At 48.9% G+C, this 16,889-nt stretch overlaps 1 protein-coding gene across 1 annotated transcript; it reads left to right on the forward strand.

Moving 5' to 3' along the window:
* The first annotated feature begins 1,336 nt into the window (after positions 1-1,336).
* LOC137664057 (C-type lectin domain family 4 member E-like) lies at positions 1,337-8,043 on the forward strand. The gene is made up of 5 exons (XM_068401781.1): positions 1,337-1,433; positions 5,955-6,047; positions 6,660-6,811; positions 7,037-7,161; positions 7,899-8,043. Exons 1-5 carry the CDS (start codon positions 1,337-1,339, stop codon positions 8,041-8,043), a joined length of 612 nt encoding a protein of 203 aa, XP_068257882.1.
* The last annotated feature ends 8,846 nt before the right edge of the window (positions 8,044-16,889 follow it).

Here is a 16,889-nt window from a genome sequence, read left to right on the forward strand (position 1 = left end):
CAGCATATCACAGGTGAAAACATCTCCTGGTTTGTTCACTGTAGTCCTAAACTTCCCATGTTCCTCCTGTACCTGGGAATCTCCTTTCATTACTGTCCACAAAATACTGTAACAGAGGGAACAGATGTGTGGAGCTGGGGTAATAAAAACCAAGCGACTCACCTGGTAGGAGCTACTGGCAGAACATTGTTATTTATTGTGCAAATTTTGAAGGCAGCTTTAGAGGTGAAGGTTGGAGATTCTTTGGGAAATGAAACATCAGGAAGAATTCCCAGAAAATTATAGTAAAAAAAGTGCATGTAGATAGTTAAACAAAAAAAAAACCCCACAAGAGAGGACAAACTCTCCCCTTCATCGCCTCCCTCCAAGTCAAAAGTAACTTGCACAGAAAAGAAATAGATTTCTATTTCTTTCTGTTTGTCTTTTCAGGCCTTCCTGGTGGGCAGAGGTGATACTGCTGCACAGCTAGTACTCACCAGTGGCTCTTGTATTTCTGAAAATAATGTAAAACCTGGGGACCTGCCCAGGCCATAGAGCAGTGCAGAAGACTCAAGAAGAGAGAGGCCCATTGCTGTACAAATTATTCGTGCTGGGAATGAATACTGAGTAGGCTGTTTCTGGTTCCTCCAAAAATGCTGCAGGGAGTGAACCTCTGCATGTCCCCTCCTTTCGCCACTCTTCCATCTAGCAGCATCTGTGCCCATTCTTCTAGCTTTTGCTTTGTAGGTCTCCCATTTAACTCCTGCCCCCGCCCTCCCCGCCATGGCATAATTTCATCACACAAAAATGAAAGGGAGCAGATTTGCTTTCTTCTCTCCTCCAGGAACCAAATAAGCAAAATGGCAAAGTGCACATGGTCTAGAAATCACTGGTTTGCACAAGCTCCAAAATTGAAGACTGGGGCTGTTCCTTTGTTATTTCCAAGAACCACACCAACAGATGCACGATTAAGACTGCAGATGGTAAAACTAGCTGAATGTGCATGAGCAGTGCATGATGGGCTGATGCAGAGCTCTTTTGTCCAATCCTCTTCTTCTTTCTCTTTTTATGAGAATGCTGTTGCATGAAGTTCATGGCTTTCAGTGCTTGCTTTACAATGACTGTCAGCTGAGAAACGGCACAGAAGGGGAAGTGATTTTGTGTGTCCCTACTCTAGAGGGTGTTTGTTCTTTTTGTTCTCTAAGCTTCTGCCACCACATTGCACCAGAAGTCGTTAAACTTCCTTACTGAGAGATGACCAGCGTATAGTCCTCCCTGCAATATGAGAGCTGGATAGCAGTGGCACCCTGTGTTCCTGGGACTCTGCGGAGACAAAAGCAACTGTTCGTCAGAGACGATGACCCCTGAAGGGAGCCCCAGTCGAGGGATTGCAGGTGATGGTGGGAGTCCCTCTGCAAGCGACGTGGACTGTGACTCGCATGGGAAGGAAGAGCGTGAGAGAGGGGAGCAATGGCTAGAGAGGGGAGAGGAGGGAGCCGGGGTGTGAAGGGTTGGACAAGTGCTCAGGGGAAAGGGGGGAGGAGCTCCAGCGAAGCAAGGACACTACGGCTTGCTGCCCTCTTCAGTGCCCATGTATTACAAATGGGCCTGTGGGACTCCACACCTTTCTGTCTGGACACTGTGTTGCAGGAGGCCAGCGGTCTGGTGAGGGCTGCTGAGTTTCCTGGTCAATCTTGTCCTCATCTCAGGGCAGTGTGTGACTCCTGCTCTTGCCTTTTGTTTTTCAGCCCGACCAAAGAAGAGAAGCTGCCCACAGCTTAGGTCTTGGGTCCTGCTCGTATCTGCCGCTGTCCTGAAAACAAGTCTCATATTCATCTGTCTTGGTGGGTTCTTGAATTTATTTAATTTTCCTGGAGATGGAAGGAACTGGGGGAGAGGGGAGTAGTGGGAGGGGAAAATGTGATTCAAGAAGCTTTAATTGCCTTTTTGGAAACAGTCTTGATCATGTCTCAGACACCAGGCGTGACCGTAATACATGGGAAAGGTTTATGTCGTAGGGGCAAAAGGGTTCTGGGACAGGAATTAGCAGGGCTCATTCGGAGAGCTTTAAACTAGATTCGAAGGGGGATGGGGTAGTAGCTGGGCTTGTACTGCTGGGGCAATGCTCTAGTGTTGAGGTAGACCAGGAGGCCTCCCATCCCCCTGGGGTGAAATCTGTGTGCTCAGCTCGCTCCCTGAAATGCCTGTACACCAATGCACGCAGCATGGGGAATAAACAGGAGGAGTTGGAAATCCGTGTTCGGTCGGGGGGCTATGACTTAGTGGCAATCACAGAGACTTGGTGGGACGCCTCGCATGACTGGAATGTGGTCATGGATGGCTATGTCTTGTTCAGGAAAGACAGGCCACTAAGGAGAGGTGGTGGAGTTGCTCTTTATGTGAGTGAGCAGCTAGAATGTATTGAGTTCTGTCCAGGGGCGGATCAGGAGCGAGTTGAGAGTTTGTGGGTGCGAATTAAGGGGCAGGCTGGCAGGGGTGATACTGTTGTGGGTGTCTATTACAGGCCACCGGATCAGGATGAGAAGGGTGATGAGGCCTTCTACAGGCAACTGAGAGCAGTCTCGCAATTACAGGGCCTGGTTGTCGTGGGGGATTTCAACTACCCTGATATTTGCTGGGAGGCCTACTCAGCCAGCCATCCTCAGTCCAGGAGGTTCCTCCAGTGCATTGATGATAACTTTCTGATGCAAATGGTGGATGAGCCAACTAGGAGAGGAGCGCTGCTGGATCTTATCCTCACTAACAAGGAGGGTCTGGTTGAAGAGGTGAAGGTTGAGGGCAGCCTTGGTTGTAGTGACCATGAGATGGTAGAGTTCAGGATCTCATGCGGCAGGAACAGAATAGCTAGCAGAATCACAACCCTGGACTTCAGGAGGGCCAACTTTGGCCTTTTCAAGCAATTGCTAGGGGAAATCCCATGGGACAGGGTACTAGAAGGTAAGGGGGCCCAAGATAGTTGGTTAGCATTCAAGGACTGCTTCTTCCGAGCTCAAGATCAGAGCATCCCAACAGGTAGGAAGTCAAGGAAGGGTACCAGGAGACCTGCATGGTTAAACAGGGAACTGCTGGGCAAACTCAAGTGGAAGAAGAGGGTGTACGGATCATGGAAGGAGGGGCTGGCCGCTTGGGAGGAATATAAGTCTGTTGTCAGAGGATGTAGGGAGGCAACTAGGAAAGCTAAGGCCTCCTTGGAATTAAACCTTGCAAGAGAGGTCAAGGACAACAGAAAGGGCTTCTTCAAATACACTGCAGGTACAGCCAACACTAGAGGCAATGTAGGCCCACTGATGAATGAGGTGGGGGCCCTGGAGACAGAGGATAAAAAGAAGGCGGAGTTACTGAATGCCTTCTTTGCCTCTGTCTATACTGCTGGAGGCTGTCCTGAGGAGCCCCGGACCCCTGAGGCCCCAGAAGAAGTCAGGATAGAGGAGGAATCTGTCTTGGTAGATGAGGGCTGGGTCAGGGACCAATTAAGCAATCTGGACGTCCATAAATCCATGGATTGGTCCTGATGGGATGCACCCGCGGGTGCTGAGGGAGCTGGCGGAAGTCATTGCTAGGCCACTCTCCATCATCTTTGCTAAGTCATGGGCAACGGGAGAGGTGCCTGAGGACTGGAGAAAAGCGAATGTCACTCCAGTCTTCAAAAAGGGCAAGAAGGAGGACCCGGGTAACTATAGACCGGTCAGCCTCACCTCCATCCCCGGAAAGGTGATGGAACAACTTGTCCTTGGTGCTGTCTCTAGGCACATCAAGGATAGGGGGATCATTAGGGGCACTCAGCATGGCTTCACCAAGGGGAAGTCATGCTTAACCGACTTGATAGCCTTTTATGAGGACATAACCCAGTGGATAGATGACGGTAAAGCTGTGGAAGTGGTCTATCTCGATTTCAGTAAAGCGTTTGACACGGTCTCCCACAGCATCCTCACAGCTAAACTGAGGAAGTGTGGTCTGGATGATCGGGTAGTGAGGTGGATTGTGAACTGGCTGAAGGAAAGAAGCCAGAGAGTGGTGGTCAATGGGACAGAGTCCAGTTGGAGGTCTGTGTCTAGCGGAGTCCCTCAAGGGTCGGTACTGGGACCAGTACTATTCAATATATTCATTAATGACTTGGATGAGGGAATAGAGTGCACTGTCAGCAAGTTCGCTGATGACACAAAACTGGGAGGAGTGGCTGACACAACGGAAGGCTGCGCAGCCATTCAGAGAGACCTGGACAGGCTGGAGAGTTGGGCGGGGAGAAATTTAATGAAATATAACAAGGCAAGTGTAGAGTCCTGCATCTGGGCAAGAACAACCCCATGTACCAGTACAAGTTGGGGGCAGAGCTGTTGGAGACCAGCGTAGGGGAAAGGGACCTGGGGGTCGTAGTGGACAGCAGGATGACCATGAGCCAGCAGTGTGCCCTTGTGGCCAAGAAGGCCAATGGCATCCTGGGGTGTATTAGAAGGGGTGTGGTTAGCAGGTCAAGAGAGGTTCTCCTCCCCCTCTACTCTGCCCTGGTGAGGCCGCATCTGGAATATTGTGTCCAGTTCTGGGCACCTCAGTTCAAGAAGGACAGGGAACTGCTAGAGAGAGTCCAGCGCAGAGCCACGAAGATGATTAAGGGAGTGGAACATCTCCCTTATGAGGAGAGGCTGAGGGAGCTGGGTCTCTTTAGCTTGGAGGAGACTGAGGGGTGACCTCATTAATGTTTATAAATATGTAAAGGGCAAGTGTCATGAGGATGGAGCCAGGCTCTTCTCAGTGACATCCCTTGACAGGACAAGGGGCAATGGGTGCAAGCTGGAACACAGGAGGTTCCACATAAATATGAGGAAAAACTTCTTTACGGTGAGGGTGACTGAACACTGGAACAGGCTGCCCAGAGAGGTTGTGGAGTCTCCTTCTCTGGAGACATTCAAAACCCGCCTGGATGCGTTCCTGTGTGATATGGTCTAGGCAATCCTGCTCTGGCAGGGGGATTGGACTAGATGATCTTTCAAGGTCCCTTCCAATCCCTAACATTCTGTGATTCTGTGATTCTGTGATGTGACAGCTGATTCGGTTCCTTCCCCCTTAAACAGTTCACAGTCGTACATACACTCCTGGTTAGTGTGGTGGCAACTGCATGTGGCCAACATGCCTCTCTGCTGCAGGGATCCTCACAGTCGGATAATGTTGCTGTGTGATAGTTGCTGGGCTGAGGAACTTAAGGAGCAGTAATACACCCCTATGCATGAGGGTGTAAGCTGGTCCCTGCTGGGATGGGCAGAATCCCTGCCCCACAAAATCTTTGGTGTGAGACGGGGAGGAGCCTTCATGAGATATATAGGCTATGGCCCTCCAGGGGGGGCACCTGCACCTAGTCTCTGGATGAGGTAGAATCTTTGCTGCGCAACTGCTCCTCTAATCCTTAGTGTCGCTTCAGGTGCTGAATTGCCTACTGACCCCATTTCATTCCAGCTGACTCAACACCATCCAGGGGAACAGCATGGTCCCTAGAGCTCCCTGGACTGTCCTGCCCAAGGGAACAGCCGGGACTGACCCAAGCCATCCTTGTCTTGGATAAGCTGTTAAGAGACACACTGTTGCCTTCTCACATGTGGGCAGTTATGCTTGGGAAGTGAGTTATCCAGCTGCTTGCAGTCTTTTCATGAGATTCCTGCTTGATATTTCTCTCAGTGACTGATACTTGTACAACAGAAAGCTAAGCTGCAGTTTAGGAGAGAATATGTTTCCTGTACTCTTCATGGGGGGAGAAAGACTGAGGATAAAAGTCCAAATCAAGATGGGCAATAAGGGAAAATTTCTGGAGCTCCCCTAATCATTAGTGCAAACCTGTGATTTCTGGACCATACAAACTTTGCAATTTTACTTTACTCCATTTTCAATGCAGAGTGTTCCTCTCAATAAAAACATCACTTACACCTTGCAGAGGTAATCCTGCCGCTTTTCCTCTCCCTTTCCAGTCGCTCCCTTCTCCCATAGCGGTGACCAACCCACAGCCCTGCAGCAGAAATTCACAGAGTGGCGGTGCGTCTCGGCGGTGCCACAAGACAAAGGTCAGTAGTGCTGGCAGGGGTGCAGGAGGTCTTTGGGACAGGGACAGTGAATGCTGGAGCCTGCTCTGACAGCAAGCAGCAGTGGGAGCAGACTGTCTCCAGAGGAGGGAGGTGGGGAGAAAAAGGATTTCCTGCTAACAGCTCAGGGGAGGAGAGGGCCATGTTAATGACGTCCTGGGAGGGCAGGGTGGCTGTGAACACTGACAAAACAAAAGGGACAGCGTACAGAGGCACAGGAAGGTTAACAATGGAGCAATAATAAAAGTGCAGCTCTAGTCATGGAAAGAAGCAATATTCCCTCTTCCCTGGGGCTAAAGGCCTAAAGGACACTGTACAAGGAGAAGTCAAACCAGATCACCAACATAACTTTGTCTGTGTCAAGACCTGAGATCACGTTGCAAGGATCACCATGGATTTGTGTATACAAAGCTCCCTGGTCCTTTCCCAAAGCAATTGGAAGAAATATCTGTACTATCCTTGTTTTTGCAAGCACTTTCTGTCAGGAAAAGTGATCTGAGGAGAACGTGAGCATTGTCCCTGGAGAACAGGGACCCTGGCAGGCACCATCTCTCTCATTAATACCATTCATTTCTGTGATCTCTCCCTGCACAGGGCGAGGCTGGACGTGCTGTCCGATGGGCTGGAAACGATTTCAAAAAAGTTGCTATTATCAGTCGGATGATACGATGTCCAGTGTTGAGAGTGAGCAGAACTGCACTGGGATGGGTTCCCACCTGGTGGTGATCAACAGCAGAGCAGAGCAGGTAGGTGCAGGGCCAAGAGAGGGGCACAGCAGCCAGGGACACAGTGCCAGGCCCTGGAGGGGACTCAGAGCCCCTCCTCAGTCCTGCAGGGGAGGGGGGATGGCCTTTCTGCTTCCCTTCAGTACCAGCTCCCCTCTGCCACCAGCCCTACCCCACGGACACTCCTGCCACCTCCCTCTGCTCAGTCCTGCACCTCATGGACATTGCACTCTCCCTGTTTTCCAGGAGTTCCTCTCTAAGAAGCTACTACAACCATCTCCAAGAGGAGAGAATTACTACATCGGTCTGAGCGCACAGAAGGTGGGCCAGTGGCAATGGGTGGACCAGACTCCATTTAATGAGACAGCAGCGTGAGTATCCCCGGATGAAGAGTGTTTTGGTGTGGCTGCTGGTAGTATAAGAAAGTAGGAGAGATGTGAGGGTGTCTGTTGGTGCATGAGAGGGAGGTAAGACAAGTCCTTGTGAGAGGACAATGATGGAGCAGGAGAGGGCTGTGTAGGACACGAGGCTCACATGGCCCCATCCGTGCTGGTTAGTGGTTATTAATGAACTACCTGTGATGTGGCCATCAATGCTGTAGGCACAGAATAAGTTGCACCTCGCCAGCAGGAAGAACCCTTCAGAGATGACCAGCCTTGCCTGACCTCCATATGGCCCCCACCAAGCCTATGATGTGCATGTGTATGCATGGGCAAGGCCAGTGCTGTGATGCTTGGGAGAGATTTGGCACAGGGTGAGATGACGAGGGCTGTCCTTGCTGTGTCTCCTTCTGGAGGACAAACTTGTCCCAGAGGCAGAATCATGCCTTTGCTGGGTGTGAAGCGCATGGGGTGAGTGGTGGTGGTGAGCAGCTACCCCCACCAGGACTGAGCAGGGCCCCGTTGTGTTGGCTGTAGGAAGAAGGCAGGTTTCCACATAAGACTGGTGTCAGTGGGGTAGCAGAGCCAGAGGAAGGGTACTACTCCTGTCTGTGAATCTGCATCTGGAAATTTGCTCTCTCCCCTCCAAGCCTCACATCCTGCTGTGGCCTTTTCCAGCAGTGCTCTACGGGGTATGCTGAGGAGTAACATGTCTGTCTCCATCTCAGGTTCTGGCGGAGAGGGGAACCAAGTAATTTGGATTATGAGAAGTGTGTTGTAATCCATAGGAAGTCAGATATACCCAACAACTGGAACGATGTCAAATGCGAGAGACATTATCGAATTTGTGAAGCTGCAGCAGTAACTGTGTGATGGAGATACCCTCATCCTGAGTAAATCCTTGGCTCTTGTGTCCTCCTCTCTCTGAGTGGGTCTGTCAGCCACTGGCTGCAAAGAGGTTGAGTTCTCCAGGAAGAAGACACAGGAATGGAAGACACATGTTCAGAGCTGCAATTTCCTTTGTCTGCTTGAGCAGAGGTGTCTGCTTTTTGTTGAGGCACGCAGAGAAAGTCCTCTAGTTGCACTGGTTTTGCTGAACAAATACTGATTTCCTGTACAAGGGAGAATAAAATATTAGACCATTGAAAAAGTCTCTGTGCTGTGTGTGTATATCTTGCTCTTTCCCTCTCTCACCTGCAGGTGTTTTGTATAAACAGGATCAAAGATGTCGCTGTGCCAGGATAGAGCCTTACACAACTACTGCAGTTTAAGTTGCATCCACCCAGAGAGAGTATACCCCTCAGAGACAACCTGGCTACACAGTCCCATTGCACACAGGCAAAGTGCTGGAGGGGACTGGGCAGAGGAAAACAGCTCTTGGGATATTATGAGTATTTGTTTCCATCGCTGAAAGTCTTGCCCCAGAGAGTAACAGGAGCTTGTGCCAGGAGTCTGACCTGCACATGGTTGACCAAGTATGAGTAGAATCCTTTCTCTGTGTCCCAAAGAAAGGGGACAATTTGTACTGGAGACAAGGTGACCAGGAAATTTGGCTTCCTAAGCCAATCAACAGGAGTAATTCTGTGAATGGCAGTGAGTGGTGGCAGGAGCTGCTGAATCCCGTAGCCCAGCAGAGGGAAGGCTGCTGCAGCTCCGTGTCCTCAGCTCCATCCAGCTGGTATGTATTTAAAGCTGTGGATGTGGTCTATCTCGATTTCAGTAAAGTGTTTGACACGGTCTCCCACAGCATCCTCACAGCTAAACTGAGGAAGTGTGGTCTGGATGATCAGGTAGTGAGGTGGATTGTGAACTGGCTGAAGGAAAGAAGCCAGAGAGTGGTGGTCAATGGGACAGAGTCCAGTTGGAGGTCTGTGTCTAGCGGAGTCCCTCAAGGGTCGGTACTGGGACCAGTACTATTCAATATATTCATTAATGACTTGGATGAGGGAATAGAGTGCACTGTCAGCAAGTTCGCTGATGACACAAAACTGGGAGGAGTGGCTGACACAACGGAAGGCTGCGCAGCCATTCAGAGAGACCTGGACAGGCTGGAGAGTTGGGCGGGGAGAAATTTAATGAAATATAACAAGGCAAGTGTAGAGTCCTGCATCTGGGCAAGAACAACCCCATGTACCAGTACAAGTTGGGGGCAGAGCTGTTGGAGACCAGCGTAGGGGAAAGGGACCTGGGGGTCGTAGTGGACAACAGGATGACCATGAGCCAGCAGTGTGCCCTTGTGGCCAAGAAGGCCAATGGCATCCTGGGGTGTATTAGAAGGGGTGTGGTTAGCAGGTCAAGAGAGGTTCTCCTCCCCCTCTACTCTGCCCTGGTGAGGCCGCATCTGGAATATTGTGTCCAGTTCTGGGCACCTCAGTTCAAGAAGGACAGGGAACTGCTAGAGAGAGTCCAGCGCAGAGCCACGAAGATGATTAAGGGAGTGGAACATCTCCCTTATGAGGAGAGGCTGAGGGAGCTGGGTCTCTTTAGCTTGGAGAAGAGGAGACTGAGGGGTGACCTCATTAATGTTTATAAATATGTAAAGGGCAAGTGTCATGAGGATGGAGCCAGGCTCTTCTCAGTGACATCCCTTGACAGGACAAGGGGCAATGGGTGCAAGCTGGAACACAGGAGGTTCCACATAAATATGAGGAAAAACTTCTTTACGGTGAGGGTGACCGAACACTGGAACAGGCTGCCCAGAGAGCTTGTGGAGTCTCCTTCTCTGGAGACATTCAAAACCCGCCTGGATGCGTTCCTGTGTGATATGGTCTAGGCAATCCTGCTCTGGCAGGGGGATTGGACTAGATGATCTTTCGAGGTCCCTTCCAATCCCTAACATTCTGTGATTCTGTGATTCTGTGATTCTGTGGTAGTGAGACTGAGCATGTATGTACAATATGTACATGTGCAGATACATATAGAAGAAAAAGAATATGTACACATAAGCAGACACACAGGTCAACACAGACAGAAAGCACTGACATGAACAGAAACAGCACGAGCAGCCTCATCTGTTCCCCTCCCTGGCTGCTAGCAGGGTATACAATATGGACCCCTCCAGTAGTGAGGCTTAGTCATTCAGTTGATCCATAGCTGGCCCTACATCCCTTGGTCTTCCCTATACTCTGTCTCATACCAGACACAAAGAGAAAGAGGTCTCTCTGGTAGCTGGTCAAGACTTCTGGTTTTCCCAGTAGCTGCCTTTCCGATCCCCTGTTCTGCCTGGGAGCTGGCTTGGACACCTGGGCCGCTGCTCCATTTTTAGTGATGAGGTTCCTGGACTTCATAACTGCCTGATATTGTTCAACCACATAACCTCAGGTGGGAAGAGTCTAGAGTCCTTTTTTGGAAACTAGCCATCCCCACTGGTTGACGAGGTTATTTCCACCAGTGTAGTATTGACACTTGTAGGGATTTGACTTAATTCCACAGGATACAGCCTATAACGCAAGCCGACACGAAGCAGTGCCACAGCAAGCTGTCAGAAAGCAGTGGTCAGCAGACACTTGTGGTGATATCAGGGAACTGGAGAAGTGCAGTGCTGGAAATACCCTTCCTTCCCATTCCTGATGCTCTAGTTCTCTCCAGCTTCACGGGACAGCGGTCTGTCATGTAGAACAATATCCCTCTCTGCTGCCACTTGAGTTAATGTCCTCCAGTGTCCCCTGGTGGATACATGAGCACTGTGTTCTTCACAGCCTCTTTGTGGCCAAGATGCTTCTCTCCTCCCCTCTTCCAACTGCTTTTTCCCAGTGCCAAGCCTCAGCTTTCCTCACAGGTCCTACTTAACAGATTTCTTTTCATTTTCTTCCTTACTTTGCCTCGGACTCCCACCTTTCCCCTCTGGCTCTGACTAAGCCCAATGCTCTAGCTGTGAGCAGAACAGCACAATTTACCTCTTTCCTCCTATATGTTGTACATCTAGCCCTAGAGTTAATATGCCTCCCCTGGAGACTCACTGTCCTCCTCTCTTTAGGCAGTTTTATGAAGGCCAAGCTCATCCCTGCAAAGCAGCATTTTAGCCACTTGTCCTAGGGTTTGTCACAGAATCACAGAATCAAGTAGGTTGGAAGAGACCTCTGGGATCATAGAGTCCAACCTTTGACCTAACACCACTGTGTCAACTAGACCGTGGCACTAAGTGCCACATCTAGTCTTCTCTTAAACACCTCCAGGGATGGTGACTCCACCACCTCCCTGGGTAGCCCATTTCAATGCCTAAAAACCCTTGTCCTTTTCATGATTCACCTGAGGATAACAGACACCAACGGTATCTGCTTCTGAGTGGTGATGATTATCACACTGGCCACTGTGTACTTGAGATCCTGTAGTTCACAGGAATCAGCAGGTTTCAGCTTTCTCATTTATTGGCTTGCTCACCACCATCCTAACTCTTGCACTAGCTGCCAGCTCCCCCAGTATAACATATAATTTCCTCCGTAGCCCCTGTTAAAGATGTCTAGCAAGTATAAGGAAAATGCCTTTCTGACTGGTAGCTTCCTGCTCCCAAATGCACTGTGCTTTTGATAACCATGCCTAAAATTAGACAGCCTTGAATCCACTACATCTGGGGATTCCATTTGGTTATGTGATTAGAGGATCTTCTCCCCAAACACAGACGAGCACAGAGGAATGACGGCAGGTAGGGGAACCCCAGTAACCTAATCAGAGAACCAGAGCATGCTCATCTGGTTCCTCTGCAGGCTTTCCCAGAACAATGACCAGCCCATGGACCAGGTGTGAAACTGGTGAAGATGATTCAGTGGGAGAGGCTCCCCACACCACCTAGCAGACTGAGGGGCTTTACTGCCTACAGGGGTATGTGACTCAATATGGGATGCCGGGAAGAGCATATTGGGATTGTGTGAGACTTTTTATGGGATGTTGAGGTGAGGAACCTAAGGTGGGGGAAGGGAAGGATCAAGATGTTTTGGGGAGGAAGAAGTGTGGGAAAATAGAGGAAAAAGGCCTTAAGAGGGACCAGTCCCATGTAAACAGTTTGCTGGTCACTATACTTGTCCAGACGCATCCTGCGCCTGATCACTGCAGTCCATCCTGTCTTCTTATCTGACTTCATTTCTGCCTGTATTCCTGGGTGACAGGACTCGCTATTGGTCTAAGTGCCAATGACAAGTGGGACCAGGGGTCATAGGGATCTGTGTATGTGTGGTCCCAGTAACTGGAGAGAAGGAAGCAGGTGAGAGTCTATGTGCTACGGGTTGTGGTCTAACCATGGTTCATTGGCATTCAGACAGAGTGGTATTGCAACTGCAGTATTGGCACTGTTTTGGCATAGACAGAGCCTCCTTCAAGGAGTTATGTTATGTTTGTTTTGTTGTATGGTACTTGAATGTTTGTGCAGGAAGCACAGATCCTTGTTCTCGTGTGGATACAAGTCATGAATAACGCCATTGTTTGGAACTACCCAGAGCAGGGGACATATGCTCCCATTAACAGTGCAATAGTGTTTGTTACTTGGACAGCTTTCATCCACTGCTTTCATTTGCTTTAATAACTCTTTGGTGAGTTCAGTAGCTGTGGAGGGATGGTCAGAAACCTCAGCACTCCAGGAGCAAAACCCACAGCACTCTGGAAACAGGAAGCCACCACTTCTTGCTTTTCAGAACTGCAAAACAGTCTCACAATTTACAAAATGACTCATAACATTTTGGCTTTGGGGTGCAGCCACACTATGTGGCTTCCATATCAGCCACCCTTCAGGCAGGGGGAAAGGACAACATTAATCTACTCCACAATATGTTCATCCCAACCTGACCCATACTAGCTGCAGTTTCCCTTCCTTCTTTGACTATATAAACAGCATCACGTAGGAGAATGGCTTCCCAACAGCCAGCACAGAAAGAAGGGAAGATGAACTGGCAAGGGTCCTCCTGAGGGAAGTGGCCCATGTCACTTTTGCAAGTAACACTGCCAGAGGACATTTGGTTTACTACAGAAGTTAACAAAAAAAGGTTTTTTTTCCCTTTTATTTTTCCTCTCCTTGTCTTCTTCCATATCTTCTGGACAAACATCAAAGCTGCAAAGAGCACAAAGCTTTGCTGCAGTACCTTAGAATGGAAGACTGTGCCTGTAAGATATCTGGTGGCAAAAGCTGCGTACCAGGAATGATGCAGATTGCCTCTTCCTAACACCTGTGTTAGTCAAGTGGCTAACTTGCTCCCACATGTCGCCACTCAAAACTGTTATTCTTAAAAAACAGAGGGAGAATCAACTATGAGGTAGGACATAGGGAAAAAGGAAAGCAACAGACTGCATTTCAAGTCAGGGAGTGGAGAAATAGTGATGGGGTGAGTCTGATTACACTGAGATACTACTGGTTTTCTCCAGGCACAGATTTCCACGAGTGGTTAGATCCACAATAATCAGGTTGTTGATGTACCTAGAACTGCTAAATGTATTAGGAAGATCTTCTCATAACCCATATTTTATCTCAGTCTCAGAAAAGGCCTAAACACAAGATGGCGAATCCTTAGACATCAGGAGGAAAAGATCCCATATTGCTCCCAGGGACTATGGAATATCCCATGGAAATCATTAGTGCTTGTTCTGTGCTTGTCCTCCACACACAGGACAAGGCAGGATCTGCCGTCCAATGGACTGGAGAGGTCTTCAAGTCAGCTGTTCCTGTGTATTGTCTGATATAACATCCCAGCAATGGGAACAAGAACTCCCACCCGATCTGTACAGGTGCTGAGAAGGTAAGTACAAACCTTAGCAATTCTGGTGGGATCTTGCACCTCCCATCTTGCTCCCAAGTTAGACTCTCTCTGTTTGAGCTGCCTCCACCCTCAGTCCCATGGTTAACCCACAGAGGCTCTTGTCTGCTCAAGCCTTGCCTCTACTAAAGAATTAATTCTATATTTTAGCAAGATTTCCTCTTCTGTTTGGCTCTAAGTACTTGTCACAGGCAGCAAAGAAGTAAACTGCATCAGTCTGGATATGAAGAAGGCAGAAGACTAAAGCCACTGGGCATGCCCCATTGCAATGTGTGTATGGTCTACGATGGAAACCATTTGTCAGAGCATAACGGAGATGAGCAGTGCTGAAGATGATGTCAGGCGTGTGTGCAGCTGGATGCTGATGCATGTGTGAAAGAGATCATGCTCCTTACTTGTAATGAAGTCTTTCTGCTGTAACAGCGAAGTCTGTTTTGGAAGAAACTATAAACTCCTCTCAGGGCAAAGAAGAGAAACTTTTCTGCATGATTCTGAGACTCTTCCCACCCCTCCAGCTACAGCTACAGCCACAGCCACAGCTTTGCAATATCATGTTTATAATAATTCCCTTCTGATGCAAGGACATTTTCCTCTTGCAGAGGTTCGTACCCAGAAGTACTTAATCGAAGAGTGCTCTTTCCACCCTGCAGATTCTGGTCAGCTGCCTCCACCCCTGTCTCCCTTCCCCATCCCTCCCCAGCCACAGCTGCTGGTCTCACAAGCCCTCTCCCAGCTCCCTTCACCTCCTCCTGTCCCCTGGCAGCCCCCTGCATGTCTCCTGTCAAGTACATCCCCTCAGACCCTGACATCTCCTCTGCAACTGTTGGCAAGCTGCACAAAAGCACAGGCATCCTGCAGCCCTGCAGGGGCAGCCCTGGCTGCCATGGTCTGGGCAGGGCTGTGAGGCAGCAGTCTCCTGCTCAGGAGGAAGGCAGGCTGGCCCTTTGTCCAAAGGCTCTTGCAAACAGCTGCCTTCCTGCTTTTTGTCATCCAAGAAACCTCTGCCTTGTGGACTGCCTGCTGTTCTAGCTCTGGGCTCCTCACAAAGCTCTGACAGTGCCCCCACTCCTGCTCTGTAGACCCTTTTCCTTTTCCAGCCAAGAAATATACTTCTCTTCCTCTCAGAGGCTCCCAGTCATTGCTAGAAGTGCTGTAAGGATCCAACAATTTCATTTTAAGTTAGAAATTAAATTTAGTTGTATCTCAGGTAATTTCTTTGAGCCTTAAAATTGCACACAGATGGAAATGGCTTTATCCAGTGGTTCTAGTTTGGAAGCACTGAGCAACTGGCACCGCAAAAGTCTGAAAGAACTGATTTTTTTTTCTAAGGCAGATGAAAAGGACCCTTGAACCGTAATTGGTCATCTGCAGAGGATTTCTCCTACATCTCCTTGGAGTGGAGAGAGGAAGAGGTTATTTTTTTATTTCTTCTTTTATAAAATGACGAACAGATTTGGACACTCTGGAAATACGTATTGATGGCTCAATGTAAAGAGAGTTGAGAAGGCACATGCTGTGAGTATTCCTTCTCCATAAGCTCATTAACCCATATATTCGCTTGCATTCCACCAAGTCAAAATGCTGAATAGCAGCAAAAGCAGTTTCATGCATTGCTGCAAGGGAAAGTTGGATCAGGTACAAGAAACAAATTCTTCCCTGAGAGTGGTGTGGCACTGGAATATGTGGCCAGAGGGACTGTGGGATCTTCATCCTTGAGACTGTCCAAACTCAAAGGAAATGGACCTAGGCAACTTCATGCAACCTTGAAGATAGCCCTGCTGCTAGCAGTAGGTATGACTAAAGACCTCCAGATGTGCAATCGCACCTGAAGCTGAAGTGCTCTATGATTCATTAAAGGTACCAAATAGCAGGACAGCTTCATATTACACTCTCACAGTCCAGAAACTGTAGCTAAGAAAGCACCATATGCAGCAACTATCTTCCAAAGCAACTGCATTATTTTGGCACTATGCTTCCCCATCCTCAGGTTTCCTTGGCCAAAGTCCACTCTGACCAGACCTTCGTTGCTGCTTTGAGATATATGACTGAGTATCAGTTGGCTGCATGATAAAGAGATCCCCTTCTAGAGGAAAAAGAGTGTTTAATTCACATAGTCCTTCCGCAGTAGTCTGATACTGCTGCTGTGTCTGGTACAGGTTCTTTGGCTGGTCCTTGCTGGATACGACACAACGGCCTGTGGCAGATGAGCTCAGAATCCAACTTGGTTTGCAAAACCAAGAGCTTCAAACAATTCCTCCTTACCTGCTAGGGCAGATCTTACCTTATTTCTGTCTCTTTTCCTCTCCAGTTCCTTCACACCTGAGTTGCCCTTCCTGGAGAGAAGCCATCTCATTCTGAACCAGTCAATGTGGAAAAACATGGGCAGTGTGGAGGACCAGGGTGTGTAGAGGTATGGCAGAGATCAAGCCCTGAGATGACAGAATGGTAGAAATGTCTCTGCTGCATGGGAGACCCTTACAATGTGAGACCTCAGGGTCCCACATCACACAGTTCATCACTTTCACCACAACAGCCTTCCCACCACTCATTCTCCTCAGCAGGTGTCCATTACCCTCAGGGGAACGTAAATCACAGTGACACTGAGAGAGGGTGGCAGGTTACTTGCTGTGAGCAAGAGATGGTGCTGGAGTACTGGACCTCATAATCAGCTAAGGTGTTTGCAAGAAACCAGGAGGTTGTCCAAAAGCATGTAAAGAGAAATGATTTATAATTAAGCAGCTAAGAGAGAGCAAGGTGTTGTGTTAGCACCAAAACAGAATGTGAAAAACCTTGCTGTGGTATGTGGACTGTCTGCATATAAAATAAGGAAGTGTTTGTATTTACTTGTAACCAGCTAGAGATATACAGGCTAAAGTCACAGGATTTGTCTTAAGACAACATGTGAGGTAAACAATGGGTAACCAGCATGAACTGGACAACTGAAGGGGGGTTTTGGGGATCTCTTAGGTAATAAGAACCTTG

This window comes from Nyctibius grandis, chromosome 5, assembly GCF_013368605.1.
Source record: "Nyctibius grandis isolate bNycGra1 chromosome 5, bNycGra1.pri, whole genome shotgun sequence".
NCBI lineage: Eukaryota > Metazoa > Chordata > Aves > Nyctibiiformes > Nyctibiidae > Nyctibius > Nyctibius grandis.

Bases quoted from the DNA above. Each gene is read 5' to 3' on its own strand.
- LOC137664057 (XM_068401781.1), top strand. From the start codon at position 1,337: ATGACCCCTGAAGGGAGCCCCAGTCGAGGGATTGCAGGTGATGGTGGG. The intron at 6,048-6,659 runs GTCAGTAGTGCT...CTCCCTGCACAG, and splicing joins GGCGGTGCCACAAGACAAAG to GGCGAGGCTGGACGTGCTGT. The intron at 7,162-7,898 runs GTGAGTATCCCC...TCTCCATCTCAG, and splicing joins CCATTTAATGAGACAGCAGC to GTTCTGGCGGAGAGGGGAAC.